Source organism: Mesocricetus auratus, unplaced genomic scaffold, assembly GCF_017639785.1.
Source record: "Mesocricetus auratus isolate SY011 unplaced genomic scaffold, BCM_Maur_2.0 Super-Scaffold_100013, whole genome shotgun sequence".
NCBI lineage: Eukaryota > Metazoa > Chordata > Mammalia > Rodentia > Cricetidae > Mesocricetus > Mesocricetus auratus.
In genome coordinates this window covers 1,014,237-1,030,188 of record NW_024429196.1, presented here as the reverse complement: position 1 = coordinate 1,030,188, position 15,952 = coordinate 1,014,237, and the positions used below count along the sequence as shown (strand labels likewise).

The following is a 15,952-nucleotide window of genomic DNA, read 5'->3' as shown; positions in this document are numbered from 1 at the left end:
AGACACTATGGATGCTAACTATAATGGAAAAAGATCCTGTGGGCCTTGAATTACCAAATTACAATCGTGAGAGATGGTGATGACTATTGCGATTCAATGAATCCAAACAGAAATTGTCAGCTGATCTACCCAAAATTAGAACAGAAGGGAGCAAGTATATGAATGTACACTGCCAATCCTCCATTAGACATCAAAAGTAGATGAACTTGGCCTGGTAATCAATACACATACACTGGGCACTAACAGTAACTAGCAACAGCTATAGCGAAGATTAAATTTCGGATATGGATCCGTTTATAAGTAAACCTATGAACAGACTAAAAAAAGCTACTGATATCACAAAAGATAAAAGAGGATTAACCATCAGTGTGGTTTAACAAAGTTAACGTAACATCAATGTGGGCGATTCAATAAAAGAAACCCACTCAAAAGTCTGACAATGGAGAAGTCTGATGGGTTTTGTATGTACTTATATTACACTTACTATCTTATATGTCATTAAACCATTTTTCTAGATATAGTAGGCAGTAAAGTAAATCCAACAACAGAATAAAAATCAGAAACCAGTCAAAATTAAGCCCAAAGCTGGACAGAGGCAGGCACATCTCCAAGCTTCATGCCAGCTTGTTGTAGTAATTATCAACAAACATCAAATATTGGCACACATTCCACTAACTGATTAGCTTCTTCCCTTAAAAACTGTGAGTATTCCATGACAAAAGATTATCGGTTACTTTTTAGGTCAAGAACTACAGACCTTTCAAGGCCTGTCAAAAATCAAACACCTAAGCATCAACATCCACTAGATAAGGATAAACTTTACAAGGGCAACCAATAAAAGCCATAATTTAGCAAAGCATTTGGAGGGAACATTTTATTTGAGCTTTACCTTCTATATATTATCCTTTGTAAACTTAAGTGATACAACAGGGAGAGGAGCAAACTTCCCAAAATTAGGATAATGGTAGCAATGATGGTTAAAGCTGAGTCTTATAGAAAACTACTGCCAGGCACAATTTTATGAAATGTAATTTGTTTAATCTTAAATTTACTTCTGTATCAACCCTATGGTAACTTACATATTTTCTGAAAAGGAAAAAAAACTTTTCTTACAACAGAAAGAATGGGTGTTTGGGAGAGTAAGATGACCAAAGAGCAGGAACCATCACAATTCAACTCAGTCATACCCAGAAACTCAGTGATCGTTCAAGTGAAAAGTAACAGCTAACATACATGTGTTGAGACAACCTCAACAGGGTTTCATCCAATTCAGCAAACGGAAACCAAGCTACGTAGATGGTCTACTGTCCTCTCTATGCTGTTGGCACATTACTACCAAGAATTCAGCTTTAACGAAATATTCCCCAATATAGTTTTAATAAGGTAAGACTGGGTATTAAGTGACTGAAGCTTAAACCAATATTAATTTTAAAAAAGGCCAGGTAGTGGTGCACATCTTTATACCTTTAATCCTAGCACTCAGGAAGCAGAGGCTGGCAGATCTGAGTTCAAGGCCAGCCTGGTTTACAGAGTGAGTTCCAAGACAGGTTCCAAAGCTACACAGAGAAAGCCTGCCGTAAAAAAAAAGGGGGGTGGGGATGCTGGGGATATGTTTTGTGTTTGTAATTTAATAAATACTAGGTTCTGCCCTCCTTCATATTTATCCCCAGGCTTGACTCTTCAAGAGCAGATTGACAGCCTTTGTGTTCTGCTATTTAAATTTTACCTATGCTTCTGCTGTTCTGGTCCTCAATGCCTTGAAAAGAAGTTTTGATGCATGAACCAAGCTATGCTAACTTAATGTCTCTTAAATGAAACCGAATGAATTAGAAGATAAATTAACAAGAAAGAGACTGCACTTGATAGTCAGTGATCACTTTTGATTAATGATCATTTGAATGGCTGCAACCAAAAAGTTACTGAACACTTGAAACAGAGGTCATAAATTAAGCTTTATCATTTACACTTGAATCAAACTATGAAAGAATGCAAAACATTACACTGCCATTTATCTATCATTTAAATATATCTAAACAATATATGATAAAAGTATTTCAATTGCATAGCATTTGACTTGTAGTAGAAATTATAGGTAATACAGAAGATGGTCTGAAGCATTTTTATAGGATGCACTTGAGTATCTAGATTTGGGTAAGAAGGATGGATATGACCTCTTTTACAATCTGAAAACTTTTGATCTGCTGTAATAACAAGAAATTTTACATCTTGGTTAAAAAAAAATAGCCCAATTTGAAAAATCAAGGAAAAGCAGGCCTAGAAAGCTGGCTCAGAAGTTAAGAACATTTGTTGCTCTTCAGAGAACCTGGATTTGATTTCTAGCACCCATATAGCAGCTCACAAAAATCTGAAAATTCAGGCCCAAGGATTCTAATACCCTTTTCTGGCTTCCTTTGGTACCAGGCATGCATGTGGTACATACTGCATAAAGACAAAACACCCATCCATATAAAGTAAATATTTACTTTAAAGTTTTAAAGATACACAAAAAAGCACATGGCTATTGAATGACAACCCCAAGATATGCATACCCCCAAACCATAGTTGAGGATAAGAACTTTCTCCTACGATTTTTTTTAATGAGGAAAGAACTTCCTGAATCAAAAGAAAGCCTCAATAATATAGGTAATTCATCAACACCAAAAATTTCAGAGAAAACAATCTCTCTACCTGGCACTCCCCTCCCAATAAATTTATCACACTTCTTTCTGTATTTGTACACAAAATTAAACAACAAACCTTGATAAGAACCAAATTAATACTATATGCCCCCCTCCACAAATTTAGTGACACCATCAAACAGTGCCCTAGAAATATCAGAGAGCTGGGAAGAACAGGTCAGTGGTAGGGTATGTTCTGTTCCTATTCTGGGTTGACAACATTAAAATAAAAATTTCATTGCTTGTCAGACACTGAGGAGGTTGTGGAAAAGCAACCACTAGATTCTACTGGGGCCTGCGTCCACAGGATGAACTCACACTTGGTACTGTAAACCAGGTCAAAAGTCCACAGCTTGGAAGGTCAGAGCTCCAAGCAGACAAAACTACTAAAAGTGCTCAGCAAAATGGATGTTGTAAAATTCCCTTCATGAGTTCATGTATCTACCTACAATGTTAGTGAAGTTCTCAACAGCGTATATCTGCAGTGAGCATTGGGTAATGCAGAAACAAACTTGGTTTAAGTGCCAAGAACAAGTGACTGTAGAGTGTTCCATCCCAAATGGGACATCTATACTAACCACCCCAGGCTCAGCGAACATCCCAGAACACGCAAGAGTGCAAGAGCAAGATGACAGGGAGGAGTGCTGTGTATGTTGTCCTTGGAATAGGACATAGTGGTTGCAAACTTCCCACAGTCAACAAGACCAATCATCACTCCAGCAGGCAGCACTAACTCGTCTTTGGGGGGGGGGAGGGAGGAGGGGGAGGGAGGGAGGGAGGGAGGGAGGGAGGGAGGGAGGGAGGGAGGGAGGGAGGGAGGGAGGGAGGGAGAGGAGCCACAGGTAATGGAGTAGTGGGAGTTGAAGGTGAATATAGTCAAGAATTGAATACATGTATGAAACTGTCAAAGAATTAGTTAATTGATGGGGAAAAGACAAAGGGAGTGAATGAATGAATGAACACCACTGAAGGCAATGTCACTCCTAAAATCAAGAAATCACAACGCATATATACAGACAAAAGGACAAAAATGCTTAATCCTAACACTCAGGAGGCAGGAGCAGGGGAAGAGGCAGGCAAACTTCTGTGTGTTCAAGGCCAGTTTGATCTACCTAGAGCCTTGTCTTAAAAGGAAAAACAAGAGAGTATTTTCATTCAGATAATGAAAGATGAAACCGTTTGTACAGCAACTGAAGGTTATAAATGTGTGTGCAGACCGCACATGCATGTAAAGAGTAATTAAAAAAAAAATGAACCCCCATGAAATAAGCATCTGATCTGAGAATGGAAGGGGTCATCAAATATTAAAATATAATTCAACAATGACACCCATCCTCATAGCCAACGAACCTGCTGAATTTTACTATAAAACATTTTTAAAGCACCTACACAGAGGAAATCCATGTATAACTGGCAATTCAGACTGGATTACAATTTAATGCCAGAAGATAACAGATTAACCACTAGGTCTTGTGCTAAGAGTAAAAAGATTTAATGCTAAAGAATTAAAAAAAATACTGCATTTATTTGTACATAATTGCAGGTGTTGAGTCTGAGTGCAAGCACACACATATGTCATGGCTCAAGTGTGCAATTCAGATGATAGCTTTGCAGGAATCAAATCTCTTCACCCCGTGGTTCCAAAGGCCAAAATTCAAGTGGTCAGAGTAGAGAGCAAGCACCTTGAAAAATCTGAGCTATCTGGCTACCTAATACAATTTTTTTTAACAATTCTTGTTTTAAGCTAGTGTATCACATGTGCTACAGCACTAAGGAGACAAAACTTCAAAATTGAAGCAACTGTAATTTGGCCAAAGGAAATTACAGAACAGAATAAGAAAATTCAAAGTAAGAGATCTGCCAGAAGCTCTACTGGAATTGCAATGTGGAAACCAGCTAAACATCATCTTAGTAAATGGGATCAACACACACTCTAATGTAACCAATTGCTTGTTTTGATGACTACTGCTTTCTTCCATGCCAAATGACTGACATTATAGAACACATCAATTGACTCCATAATATAGCTATTACACACTTTTACTGTTGTATATTATTAGTCACAACTATCACCATGCAGATCTCTACATGCAAGAGGAAGCACACACCTAACACAAACACTGTTCTCATGTAACAATCACTTAATCTTTGGACACTTACTATATGTTGAACCTCCTGCAACAAACCAACAGAGTAAAAAACATCTCTCATTTATACAGCTTTGTCTAATTTCCAAAACAAAATGGGGTGGGGACAGTTAAAATTCATGGCTCTTGATAGACCTTCTGAGTCTTTGTTGACTGCTTAGCTCATTCTGACAGCCAAGTTTGTGAAGCGTATGTCTGCTGTTAACTAAAGAATATACTACTGCCTTTTCAAGTCCACAGAATATCCTCAAAGGCAGACTAAAATCCAGGAGCTGTATTTTATTCTTAGTTCTGGACTCAGTTTTCACAATGATGGCCTAGGTAAATGTCAGAAACTCTGTTATCACTACTTCCTATGTTTTACTTTTATTTATCAAAAAAAAAACCATAGAGCAGCAAAAATATGTACCTTTGAAAATAGTAACTTAAGAAGTTAAAAATAAAACAAATGTCATTAATATATTATATGTACATGTACTGTAATTGTCCTACAATATATAACAACCAAACATTAAAATAGATATTATCCAGGAAAAGATGCTTAGATTTTATGAGCAAAGTGAGAAGCAAATGTGGTCCACTTCATTATTCCACACTAGAAACAATTACTACTCCTTTTAATTAACACCAGTAATTGAACTCCTTTCCTTGAAAAATATTTAAGTATTTGCATAATGTCAATGTGATTAGAAATCAAAAACAGGAAAATCAGGTCATTATAAAATAGCCTGACTCTGGTAACATTGAGAATATTTTGTATGTATCCACACATGATCAACAAGACACCTATACTTGAGTATCACAGTGGTTAAACTGCTAATAGATAAAATATCAGCAATCTACATGGTTGTGTACTATGGAACTGAATGAAAGCTGTGCTGAATTGTATAAGTCCTAGGATGGCAGACAAATCTTCATATGCTTAATATTTAAAGACAGACAACAAAACCATCCAGAGTCAGAGCCTTAGACATTTCCTACTAATACACATACCCAATAAATAAATGTATTTAAAAAAAAAAAGGCTTAGGACTTGCCTAGGACAGTAAAGGCAACTGCAACAAAGGCTAAACCTAGTTCGGGCCACAGGACCCACATGTCCTCTATATCTGTCTTCTGGCTCCACAAAACCACATACCAATGAAACAAATGTCAACTACCTAAAAACAGAACATGTATTTACACTAACAAGACAAGCTGCATGCTCTCTTGCTTGCTTGCTTGCTCTCTTGCTTGCTTGCTTGCTTGCTTGCTTGCTTGCTTGCTTCCTTCCTTCCTTTTTTGGTTATTTGAGACAGGATTTCTCTGTGGCTTTGGAGGCTGTCCTGGAACTCCTCTGTAGACCAGGCTGGTCTCAAACTCACAGAGATCCACCTGTCTCTGCCCCCGAGTGCTGGGAATAAAGGTGTGCGCCACCAACACCTTGTGTCGTATGCTTTCCTTTCATTCCCTATAGACAGTGCTCCTAACTACTTCTGCTCCACCAGTTTAGACTGAAGCATACCTACCAACAATCTTAACTTAGATGGTTCTTCTGAATCTTATCTAAGGGAGGGAGGGAAGAAGGGAGGAAGGGAACTCAAAGGAGACTAAGACTATTCTTACTCACACTGAGCCCACGTCCTTAAGTCTCCAAGTTCCTACATTTTTCACCCAATGATATGGCCTGACCAACCCACAATTTTTAGATGTTTTCCTCACTGAGCCTCCAGGAGACACTCTTCCTGTTTTGCAATAACTCCTCAATCTCCTGTGCTAAATCTCTTCCTCACACATTGATTTTAAATGCCATGGTAAATCCCCAGCCCTCACTTCTTTATGTACAATAATAGGTATTGGCAAATACCTATTTAAATCTGGCTAAACCTTTCCTGTCTACAGTTGCTTTAGCAGTAACAAAGTTCCTCAACTATTAGCAATGGTTCAACTTAAATGATTTTACAATGTTTATCTTTTCCCAGAGTACAAGGTAGGATTATTGATCTATTTGTACATCCAAATCAGATATATCATAACCCAGAGAGATACACTCAATCATACTTTACAGCATGTTATTTGAAAGACCCAATGATGACAAAACCAAAATTTACTGTCTCGACTTTACAGAAAGTCTGCAAGACCCTAGTATTCATTAACATTCTAGAGTTAAGTACAGTTCCTTAAGTTCTATCTATAAGTTAATAAACCTACTCTTACCTACCAATCTATCTATAAAAAGTATCTCCATTTGGTTGCCAAACTACACACTCCAATGCAAGACAAAAACAAAAACCACCTCAGTTTCTGTTTCTTCCAACACTCTGAATGTAGCATACATGCTAAGGTTAAAATTTCAAGAGTTATTCTTCATATCTGTTTCAAATAATTCTTTCAAAAATAAGGTAATCATTAAACTTCTATCAAACCATGCACTTCAAGTCAGTTTCTCATTTTGGAGTATTGAAAGTCTCTTATAACCTTACTTCTCTCTCATTCTATCTTCCACTCTTGTGGGTAAGGTAAGAGAGCAGACAGGGGAGGTGAAAAAATAGACCAAAAGAACATTTTATTGAATTCTAAACCATTCTGAAGCTATTCCATTAGTTTTTTTATTTGGGCTGCTTAAAAATAAATTTTTATCTTTCATACAGCTAATGGTAACACTGTGTGTTACTAGTTTTATAGTATTGCTACTACATTGTCATATTGTTGACATTGGAAACACATTAAGTTGTGATCTAAAGGTGTATCAGTCAATTATATAATGTATATATAATTCCTGTCAGAAAAGATAGCATAGGTTCCATGCAACAGAGTCAGAATAGAATTGTTATCAAAAGGGAATACAGAAAATTGAAACAGTACACAGTGCTCTTGGACTGAATCCTACGGCCCCAGGATGATACCATAGTACACTCCTGAGAACATCAGGCTCTACTATGAGCTGTAGTACTTGCTTAGCACTAGGAAAATGTGGCAAGTGAACTGAGGGAGAGACCTGGGTGTGGAAGGAAGGAGATAGAATCATGCCAGAGGGCCACTGAATAATCTGCATGTTTAACTACAAGGACTTGGCCTTGATGATGACAACTGTGGTTGCAGGATATTTCACTGTGTCACTGTTTTACCTCACCTGCTTAAGACACCTTCTGGTTCGTTTAATAAAGAGCTGAATGGTCAATAGCTAGGCCAGAAAGGTTAGGCAATACTTCCAGGCAGAGATAGGGACTCTGGGAACAATATGAGGCATGGATTCACCAAGGAGAAAGTCAGATGTACAGTATAAAGAAGTAACAAGCTATGTGGCAGGATGTAGATCAATTTAAGCAGGTCAATTTAAGTTATAGGAGCTAGTTGGGAACAAGCCTAAGCTTTCATACTTGATAACCCTCCGTGTCATTATTCAGGATGACGGTAGCCAACCATTCATTAGTTCTGGGAATCAGGTCATGTGTCTAAAGGACTGGGAGAGGGGAATGACATAACATAAAAGTTCTAAACAGAGTAGTCCGGATTAACTATCAGGCATATATCTATGGGTTTTTTAAAAGCTATTTATCATAATTGATTACACAGGCATTTTCATGAAAAACTACCTGTGTTTCTTAGACAAAGGTCATTGAATAATCTTTACACTTAATCAGCATCCTTTCACATACTTTTGAAAATTTGGATGCACCCATAAAAGATAGCAAACAACCATTTTAAGAAAAAGGCTCAAGTTATCACACTCTCAATTCTAAAACTAAATTAACAAAGGTATAGTAATCCAACCAGTAGGGCTCTGCTAATAAGACATATACAAAACAAACACAGTGAATCATGGACAATGCTATCAAGAATACATCATAAAGAATGGCCAATACAGAGGGAAACTAAACATCTGCAAGCAGAAGGAAACAGGCATTTTACAACCTTTCAAAAAGGTTAAATACTTAAAACTGTTTGAAACTCCTAAAACAGTATATGGATGAATCTCATTGACACTGGTCGTGGTGATAACTGAGTATGACATCAGAGCACAAACAACAAAATAAAAAAATAAGTGGATCATAGCACAAAAAGCCTCTAATGTAGAAGAAGTAAGCAGCAGCAACAGATGCTGCTCACCCTATAGAATGGGAGAAAATGCTCTAACCCTGAATACCTCATAAGCTTCAATATCTAAAATACATGATGAATGTACTATATACTGAATCAAGTATATCCAAACCAGAAGCACATTGAATTTTCTATTATCTGTGGATCCCAGCCTGCAGTCTTTATGTAAGTACATAACCTGCACTAACTGCAGAATCTGGGAAAGAAAGTGAAAAGACACTGGAGTAGGGATGGAGTTGAAGGAGCACTAGAGAGGACAATAGGACACAGGCTCTATGAAAGGGTAAACAGGAAAACAGCTGGGAAGGGACACAAGTGCAAATGTGGAAAGTAGGCAACTTCAAAGACAGAAGGTTGAGAACACTAAGAAGTTTGAAAAAACTACAGGGAAAGAAACATCTTACTTAAAAACACACATCCTCAAACAGCTACCCCACTTGGGGTGACAATGATAAAAAAAAAGCCATGAATAACAAACCAGTGCCAGGCATGGAAAACCTCCCTTCAAGTTGTTGGTCAGGAGGTTTGAGGAGACTAGCAAAACGATTTACAGGGTTGCTGCTCTTGCCCTTGGTTGCCTCTCAGAACTTGAAGACACCACACACTTGTGACACAGCACTTAGAACAAAATCAAGCTGTAACTGACCCAGAAGCCTCCTGTCTGATAAGAGTAGCTCTCACAGTATCCAAAGGTGCTATCCAAGCTACCCAGGAAGTGTTAACATTAGTCCTACCAGTTAGGATACCTATGAACCACAACAATAACCAGAAAGGCAAGATTTCCTCCCAGGTGAAATAGTACCAAGTATATCTTGGGATAACCAACAGCTGGACTTAAGGTCTTGTCAATATAATATAATGTAATATATGATATGATATGATATGATATAAACTCAAACCACTACCCTGTGGTGACTACAAGAAATTTTAGCACGGTACCACTTTATTAAACTAGTATAATCTCTAGCTGCACTCTAAACATTTATCCATATGTCCTCAGATAAGAGTAGACGTTATCACTCAATAAAGCAGCTTCTTTTTGCAACAGATGGAGACCATTAGAGTCAGTAATTGGTCAAAATGCAGAGGACTGTGGGGTCCCCCAATATATACCAACACATCTACAACACAACCTCTACATACTAGGTCATAGAACACTGCAGGAGGTAGCAGGAAAGACTGATGTCTTTTCTAGACTTGACAGGGAAGCTGCACTCATAAAACCTAAACATAGACATTTAAACAAGACCTGCACAAACACCAGATAAAACATACCAATACTCACAGGATACTGTACTACACACCAATGTTACACTGCACCACATACTAATACTCTGCAGGTGACCTGTATATGGTATCCTAAATATGCTTTCTATAAAAGACTTTAAAATGCTAGATGTGGATGTGAGGGGGAAACAGAAGCAAAATCCCCAGGAATACCAAGATAACTATATTTTCTGAATCTTAAGGGCCCATGGTTTATTTTCATCAAGGCTCAAAACTATAGTTCAAACATATTTAGATATCTTTTAAGCTTTAACTTAATGTCTATCCCAGATCTCCCACCACTAACCACAATGTTTAGTTCCCAACCTCCACAATTACTAAGCCATGTAAGAAAGAGTACTACTAAGAGGCTTGCAAAATTCTGTGAAACATCATGACTTTTGGAAGCATGATAAACCAGCATACATCAAGCTCCCACCACCCACAAGTTTGTACCTACTTGGTCTTACTTTGTTAGAATAGTGGCATTCTCATATACCTCAAACAATAATAAACCAAATTTTGAATAATGCTACTGGCCATGCCACAATCACTGATACAAATACATATATAAAAAGCTAAGTTCTGCCGGGCGGTGGTGGCGCACGCCTTTAATCCCAGCACTCGGGAGGCAGAGGCAGGCGGATCTGTGTGAGTTCGAGGCTGGGCTGGACCGACAGCCTCCAAAACAATACAGAGAAACCCTGTCTCGTTAAAAAAAAAAAAAAAAAAAAAAAAAGCTAAGTTCTAGGGACTGAAGATATACCTCAGTCAGTAAAGCACTTGCTGTACAAACATGAGGACTCAAGTTATACTCTAGAATCCTTGATTTAAAAAGGGGGGGCATTGTAGTCTGAGTTTCTGATCACACCACTGGGAGGAACAAACCAGATGCTGGCCACCCACTGAAATCTACTACTAGAATTCCAAGGAAGTGAGAGAAATACAAAATCTAGATGTATATATGAAACAGAACATGAAGTTATTTCATTTAGTATTCCCACATTCATTCATACTCTTCTAGATTTCATTTTCCCTTGACTAAGTAAAACTGCATTATGTACAAGAACCATTTTTATCACCCATTCATCAGTTGATGTATATCTAAGCTGATTCCATTTCCATACTATCCTAAATAGAACAGAAATAAAGATGGATGTGCAAGAATCTGTGTTCTATAATGTAGCTGTCGAAGCTTCTCTTTGCAAGGGGTGGAGAACATTACAGAGAGCCACAACTGGTAAAAACACAGAACAACTGACTATGGGGTACCCAGGCCCAATTGGTATGTATATACAATATGATCCATACACTAAGACTCAAGAAACATCCAGAAAAGGGGGCAGAAAAGATTGTAAGAGTTAGGACCAGAATGTCTGCTGTGAGACTGTTTCCTGGAAATGACAGAGAAGCTACACCCATGCCTCAGCAATATGGCTGCCTAACAATACCTGATCAAGGACAACACCAATAGACATGCTAAAATTTCACAGAACCCAACCCTAGAATAAATGATCTCTGCTGGGAGAGAGAGTTATACCTCTCCAGGGTTGAGCCCCTTAATCCAACACCAAGCCCTGCAAACACACAAACAAGCCAACACTGAATTGAATGGATTCAGGAAGTTACACACATACACATACACATACACATACACATACACACACACACACACACACGTAATAATTAAAAAAGAGGACATGAATTTGAATTAAATCTCAGGGTTGACAAAATATGAAGGGTTAGAGGAAGAGGGTAGATGAGGGAATGATTAAATTATATTTTAGTTTTTTAAAGGTGGTGCATGCCATTAACCCCAGCACTCAGAAGGCAGAGGCAGATGATCTATGAGTTCCAGACTGGCCTGGTCTACATTGTGAGTTCCAGGACAGCTAAGGGTACACAGAGAAACCCTGTCTCAAAAACAAACAAAACAACAACAAATTACAAATTAAAAAAAAAAAATCCCTGGGTTAGAATAGAATCCTCTGGATGTATGCCCAGAAAGAGAAATGCAGCTGGATCCAGTTCTTCTGGGTTTTTGTTTGTTTTTCTGAGAAAACTGTTCTTGAAAATGAATAGTAAATTTGATAATGTAAGACAAACTAGAAGCCACACTGATAGAATTAACTGAAGTCATATTACTCACAAATATTCACCTGTCTCTACAATGTTATAATTAAAGGACAGTGTCCCAAACCTATTTCCATCCACTCTTCTTAAAGTTGACTTGATACCATTAAGACACAGTACAAATGTGTTCTGTCTATAATATTCTTGAAATTTTAAACTTAAACACAAGCACCAAAGGTGTCTCTTTTGCTGACTGCTGTTCTCCATTGCCGACTAAAAACACTAAATGAACATCTCCACATAATCAAAAGAAACCAAGATTCCTACACTATACTTCTGGCTGGGAATTTTAGTTAGCATGTGTTTGTAAGACATAGAGCAAACGCCTGCAAAGCAGAAATTAAAGCAAAAGTCTCAAGTTTCTTATGTACAACTTTGAGGCCATTTATTTGAAAAGGAGTTTAGTAATGATAAATTTCAATCTGGTTCTCTTTTTTTAATAGTAAACAAGAAGTTATGTGTTCAGTCAAAATACTAAAATCTATCAAAGCTAATCTCCAAATTTTAACTAAGGTATGCCTAGTATTCTTCCCACTTGACATTCTTCACCTCCACATACTGCCAGGGACCCTTCTCAGAGATAGTAGTCAGGTCAGTACTCAAAGATTTCTGGCAGTTATGAGTCAGTATCTCCACTCCCAGACAAGCACTCTCACTGAGTTAGATCCTCAGCCCTTCAACACTTTGTTCTTCACTAGTCATTCCTAACTGTGATATTCTGACACTGTTACAGAGCCAAAGACCATCCATCGAGTCTTTAAGTACTCCATATGCTTCCTTGTCCTCTTCTACTGATCCCACAGAAATGATACTGAATGGAAAGCTAAAATATTTAACACATCAAAGATGTAGGGCTACTGCACAAAACACCATTCTACAATGTATAACATTTAGTCCTGATTAGCCTAAAGCTCATGGAAAATGTGGAGTGTGCTTCAATTCATTGTCAACAAGAAAGGACTTTCTTAACAGAACACTAGTAGTACAGATATTAACACCAACAAGAACCCATGAAACTAAACTTCTCCCATAAAATAGGATACCATCATTTGAATGAAAAGGCAGCTTACAGAATGGGAGGGGGGGGGGCAATGACTTTACCAGCTATGGCATGACAAAGAATCTAAAGATCAATTTATCACATAATCCAGCTATACCACTCCTGTGAATACTCCCAAAGGAATCTATATTCTACTACAGAGGTATTTGCTAATTTGTGTTCACTGGTGCTCTATTCACAATAGATAGGAAATGGAAACAACCTAGATGTCCATCAACTAATGAACAATGAAAATACACATCCACAAAGGAATATTATTCACCTAGAGAAGAAAAATGAAATTTCAAGTAAATGGATAGTACTGGAAATTACTATTCTGAGGGAGGTAACCCATTCCTAGAAAGACTAACAATGCATGTTCTTTCTCACATGTAGGTGCTAGCGAGCATTTTCTTTTTAAACTGAAGTACTAGATGGCAGGAAACTAGTAAGGAATCATGGGGGTAGGGGAATATGAAGGAAAGGGTCACAGAGCACTACACAGTGTAGTATGAAATGGGAAAAACACTAAAAAGATTTGAAACTATGGGAAAACTATAGAAGCTTCCTAGAATATTTAATAAGCATACATATTTTATGTATACACAACATACATGTTTATATACACAACAGATTATTCATCTAGAAAAGAAAAAATATGAAATTTCCAAGTAAATGGGTAGTACTGGAAATGATCATTCTGAGGGAGGTAACCCAGAACCAGAAAGATAACAGACACTGAACACTTGAGGTTTAATTGAAGACATTGCCTTCCACAAAACCACAGCGTATCAAAAATAGCCAGTGACAAGAATGGGTTACCTTTTGAGATGTTGGTCAGTGGGATCCACAAAACAAAACAAAACAAAACAAAAAACACCCACCCCTCGTTATCCCCACAAACATCACTGCTAAGACCCTCTATTGTTGAAAACACCACATACTGGAGTCACAGGACATGGAGAAACCAAGCTAGGACCAATGTGGAATCTTCATACCTACAGGCTAACTTTCACTGTATGCCTTTTTTTTGGGGGGGGGGGGTCAATACTTATTTAACCAGCATGGCCCCTGAATGTTACAATAATGACTAGAACTGGGCATAATAATATGGCCACTGATGCAATAGTGGCCCAAATACTATGGTAGTAACCAACTACTTTCTGAATGGATTACAGGCCTACTCTGCAGGACAGAACTAATACTTCACAGAGTTACCTGACACCCACAACCATAAATGAAGACAAAAATAATGGCTAACTAGGTACTAGGCACCCTGGGTGAACCTATTACTGTTTTTCTAAGTATAAACAGTATTAAACCGCTACTTTAACTTATCTTTATACCCATAAGTAAGTGTTATTCTCAACCCTCATCAGAAACCCATACCTACAGATAATAGACTGAAATAGTCACTCCAAAATGGTTTATATTAATTACAAACTACAAACCACTGCCACCAAGGCTCTAGGATCAACTTGAAAGAGGACAGAAAACTCTAAAACCAGAGGGAATAGTCATCTTTAGTGGAACAGTTTTTGCTGTGATATCAACACAGCACCATTACATACATGAATCCTCAGTGGCCAAGGTGAAGCCAGGCAAAAATCCCAACATGAATGAGGAAGAGCTCACGAAGCCCCACCACTATCTCAGAAACTTTTGGCAAATGATGGATTCAGGAGAAAGGAGAATTTTCTTTAGAGATAAGCTCTGAAAAAAAAAAAGGTATACTTGAGATTCCTAACTCATGCACATACAAGTCAGCACTAAGTGAACTAAATGATTCAAAAGCAGCACACCAAGCTGAGAGGAAGACTAGGAGGCAGGGTCACAAAACAGGAGCAAATAAGGGGTACATTATATGCAGGTATGAAACTCTTAAATACTAGAGGGGAATATAATATAGGGCTGACAAACAAAACTTAAGGATCTACGAGTCAATAACCCTAAATTCCCATACAATTTTGGTCCATTATAAGCCCAATAGGAGAAAAGCAACAGCAACATGATATACCACCCCACCACCTATGAAAGTAAACAATGCTTCTTGGAAGACACCTTTTTTTGTTGTTTTGGTTTGTTTTTGAGACAGGGTTTCTCTGTGTAACAGTCCTGGCTGTCCTGGAACTCGATTTGTAGATCTGACTGCCTCTGCCTCCCAAGTGCTGGGATTAAATCAAAGGCATGTGCCACCACCGCTCATATTTTCTTTTTGTTTAAGGCCAGATAGGACAACACTGGAAAGATGACAGTGTGCTCATTTTTCAGAAGCAAGCATTACATTAAGATTCAAAAAAGGAGTGAAGAACCTCAAACACAAGGATGTATGGAGAATGACATCAGTTCTCAAATAACTATTCCTTCAAAAAACAACAGCAAGAAAAAAAACCAAATGAGAGCCTATAACAGTTACTCAAATATAGTCTAATTCCTTTATCACTAATAACAAGCATAACTACTGAAAAGAACATACTCAATAAAAATACAGCGAAATGGAAGGCAACTTGGTTACCCTGTTTCAGGCAAAAATTCAAATGTGACTAAAGAGACATCAACTTATCTGCAAAGTAGCTTTGAAACATAAATCAGTCAAATCAATCTCCAAG

The 15,952-nt window shown here is 37.8% G+C and overlaps 1 protein-coding gene across 8 annotated transcripts in view; it reads right to left on the bottom strand.

The window, feature by feature from the left end:
* Wac (WW domain containing adaptor with coiled-coil) overlaps nucleotides 1-15,952 on the bottom strand; it is a 54,471-nt gene that overhangs the window by 26,734 nt on the left and 11,785 nt on the right. The window contains exon 1 of one of the 8 annotated variants that reach the window (XM_040755258.1): nucleotides 14,915-15,019. The exons of the other annotated variants lie outside the window; for them this stretch is intronic. Coding sequence (XP_040611192.1) covers nucleotides 14,915-14,960 — 46 coding nt within the window. The 5' untranslated portion in view covers nucleotides 14,961-15,019. Of the gene's footprint in view, nucleotides 1-14,914; nucleotides 15,020-15,952 lie in introns of those variants that run through there. 8 annotated transcript variants of the gene reach the window in all.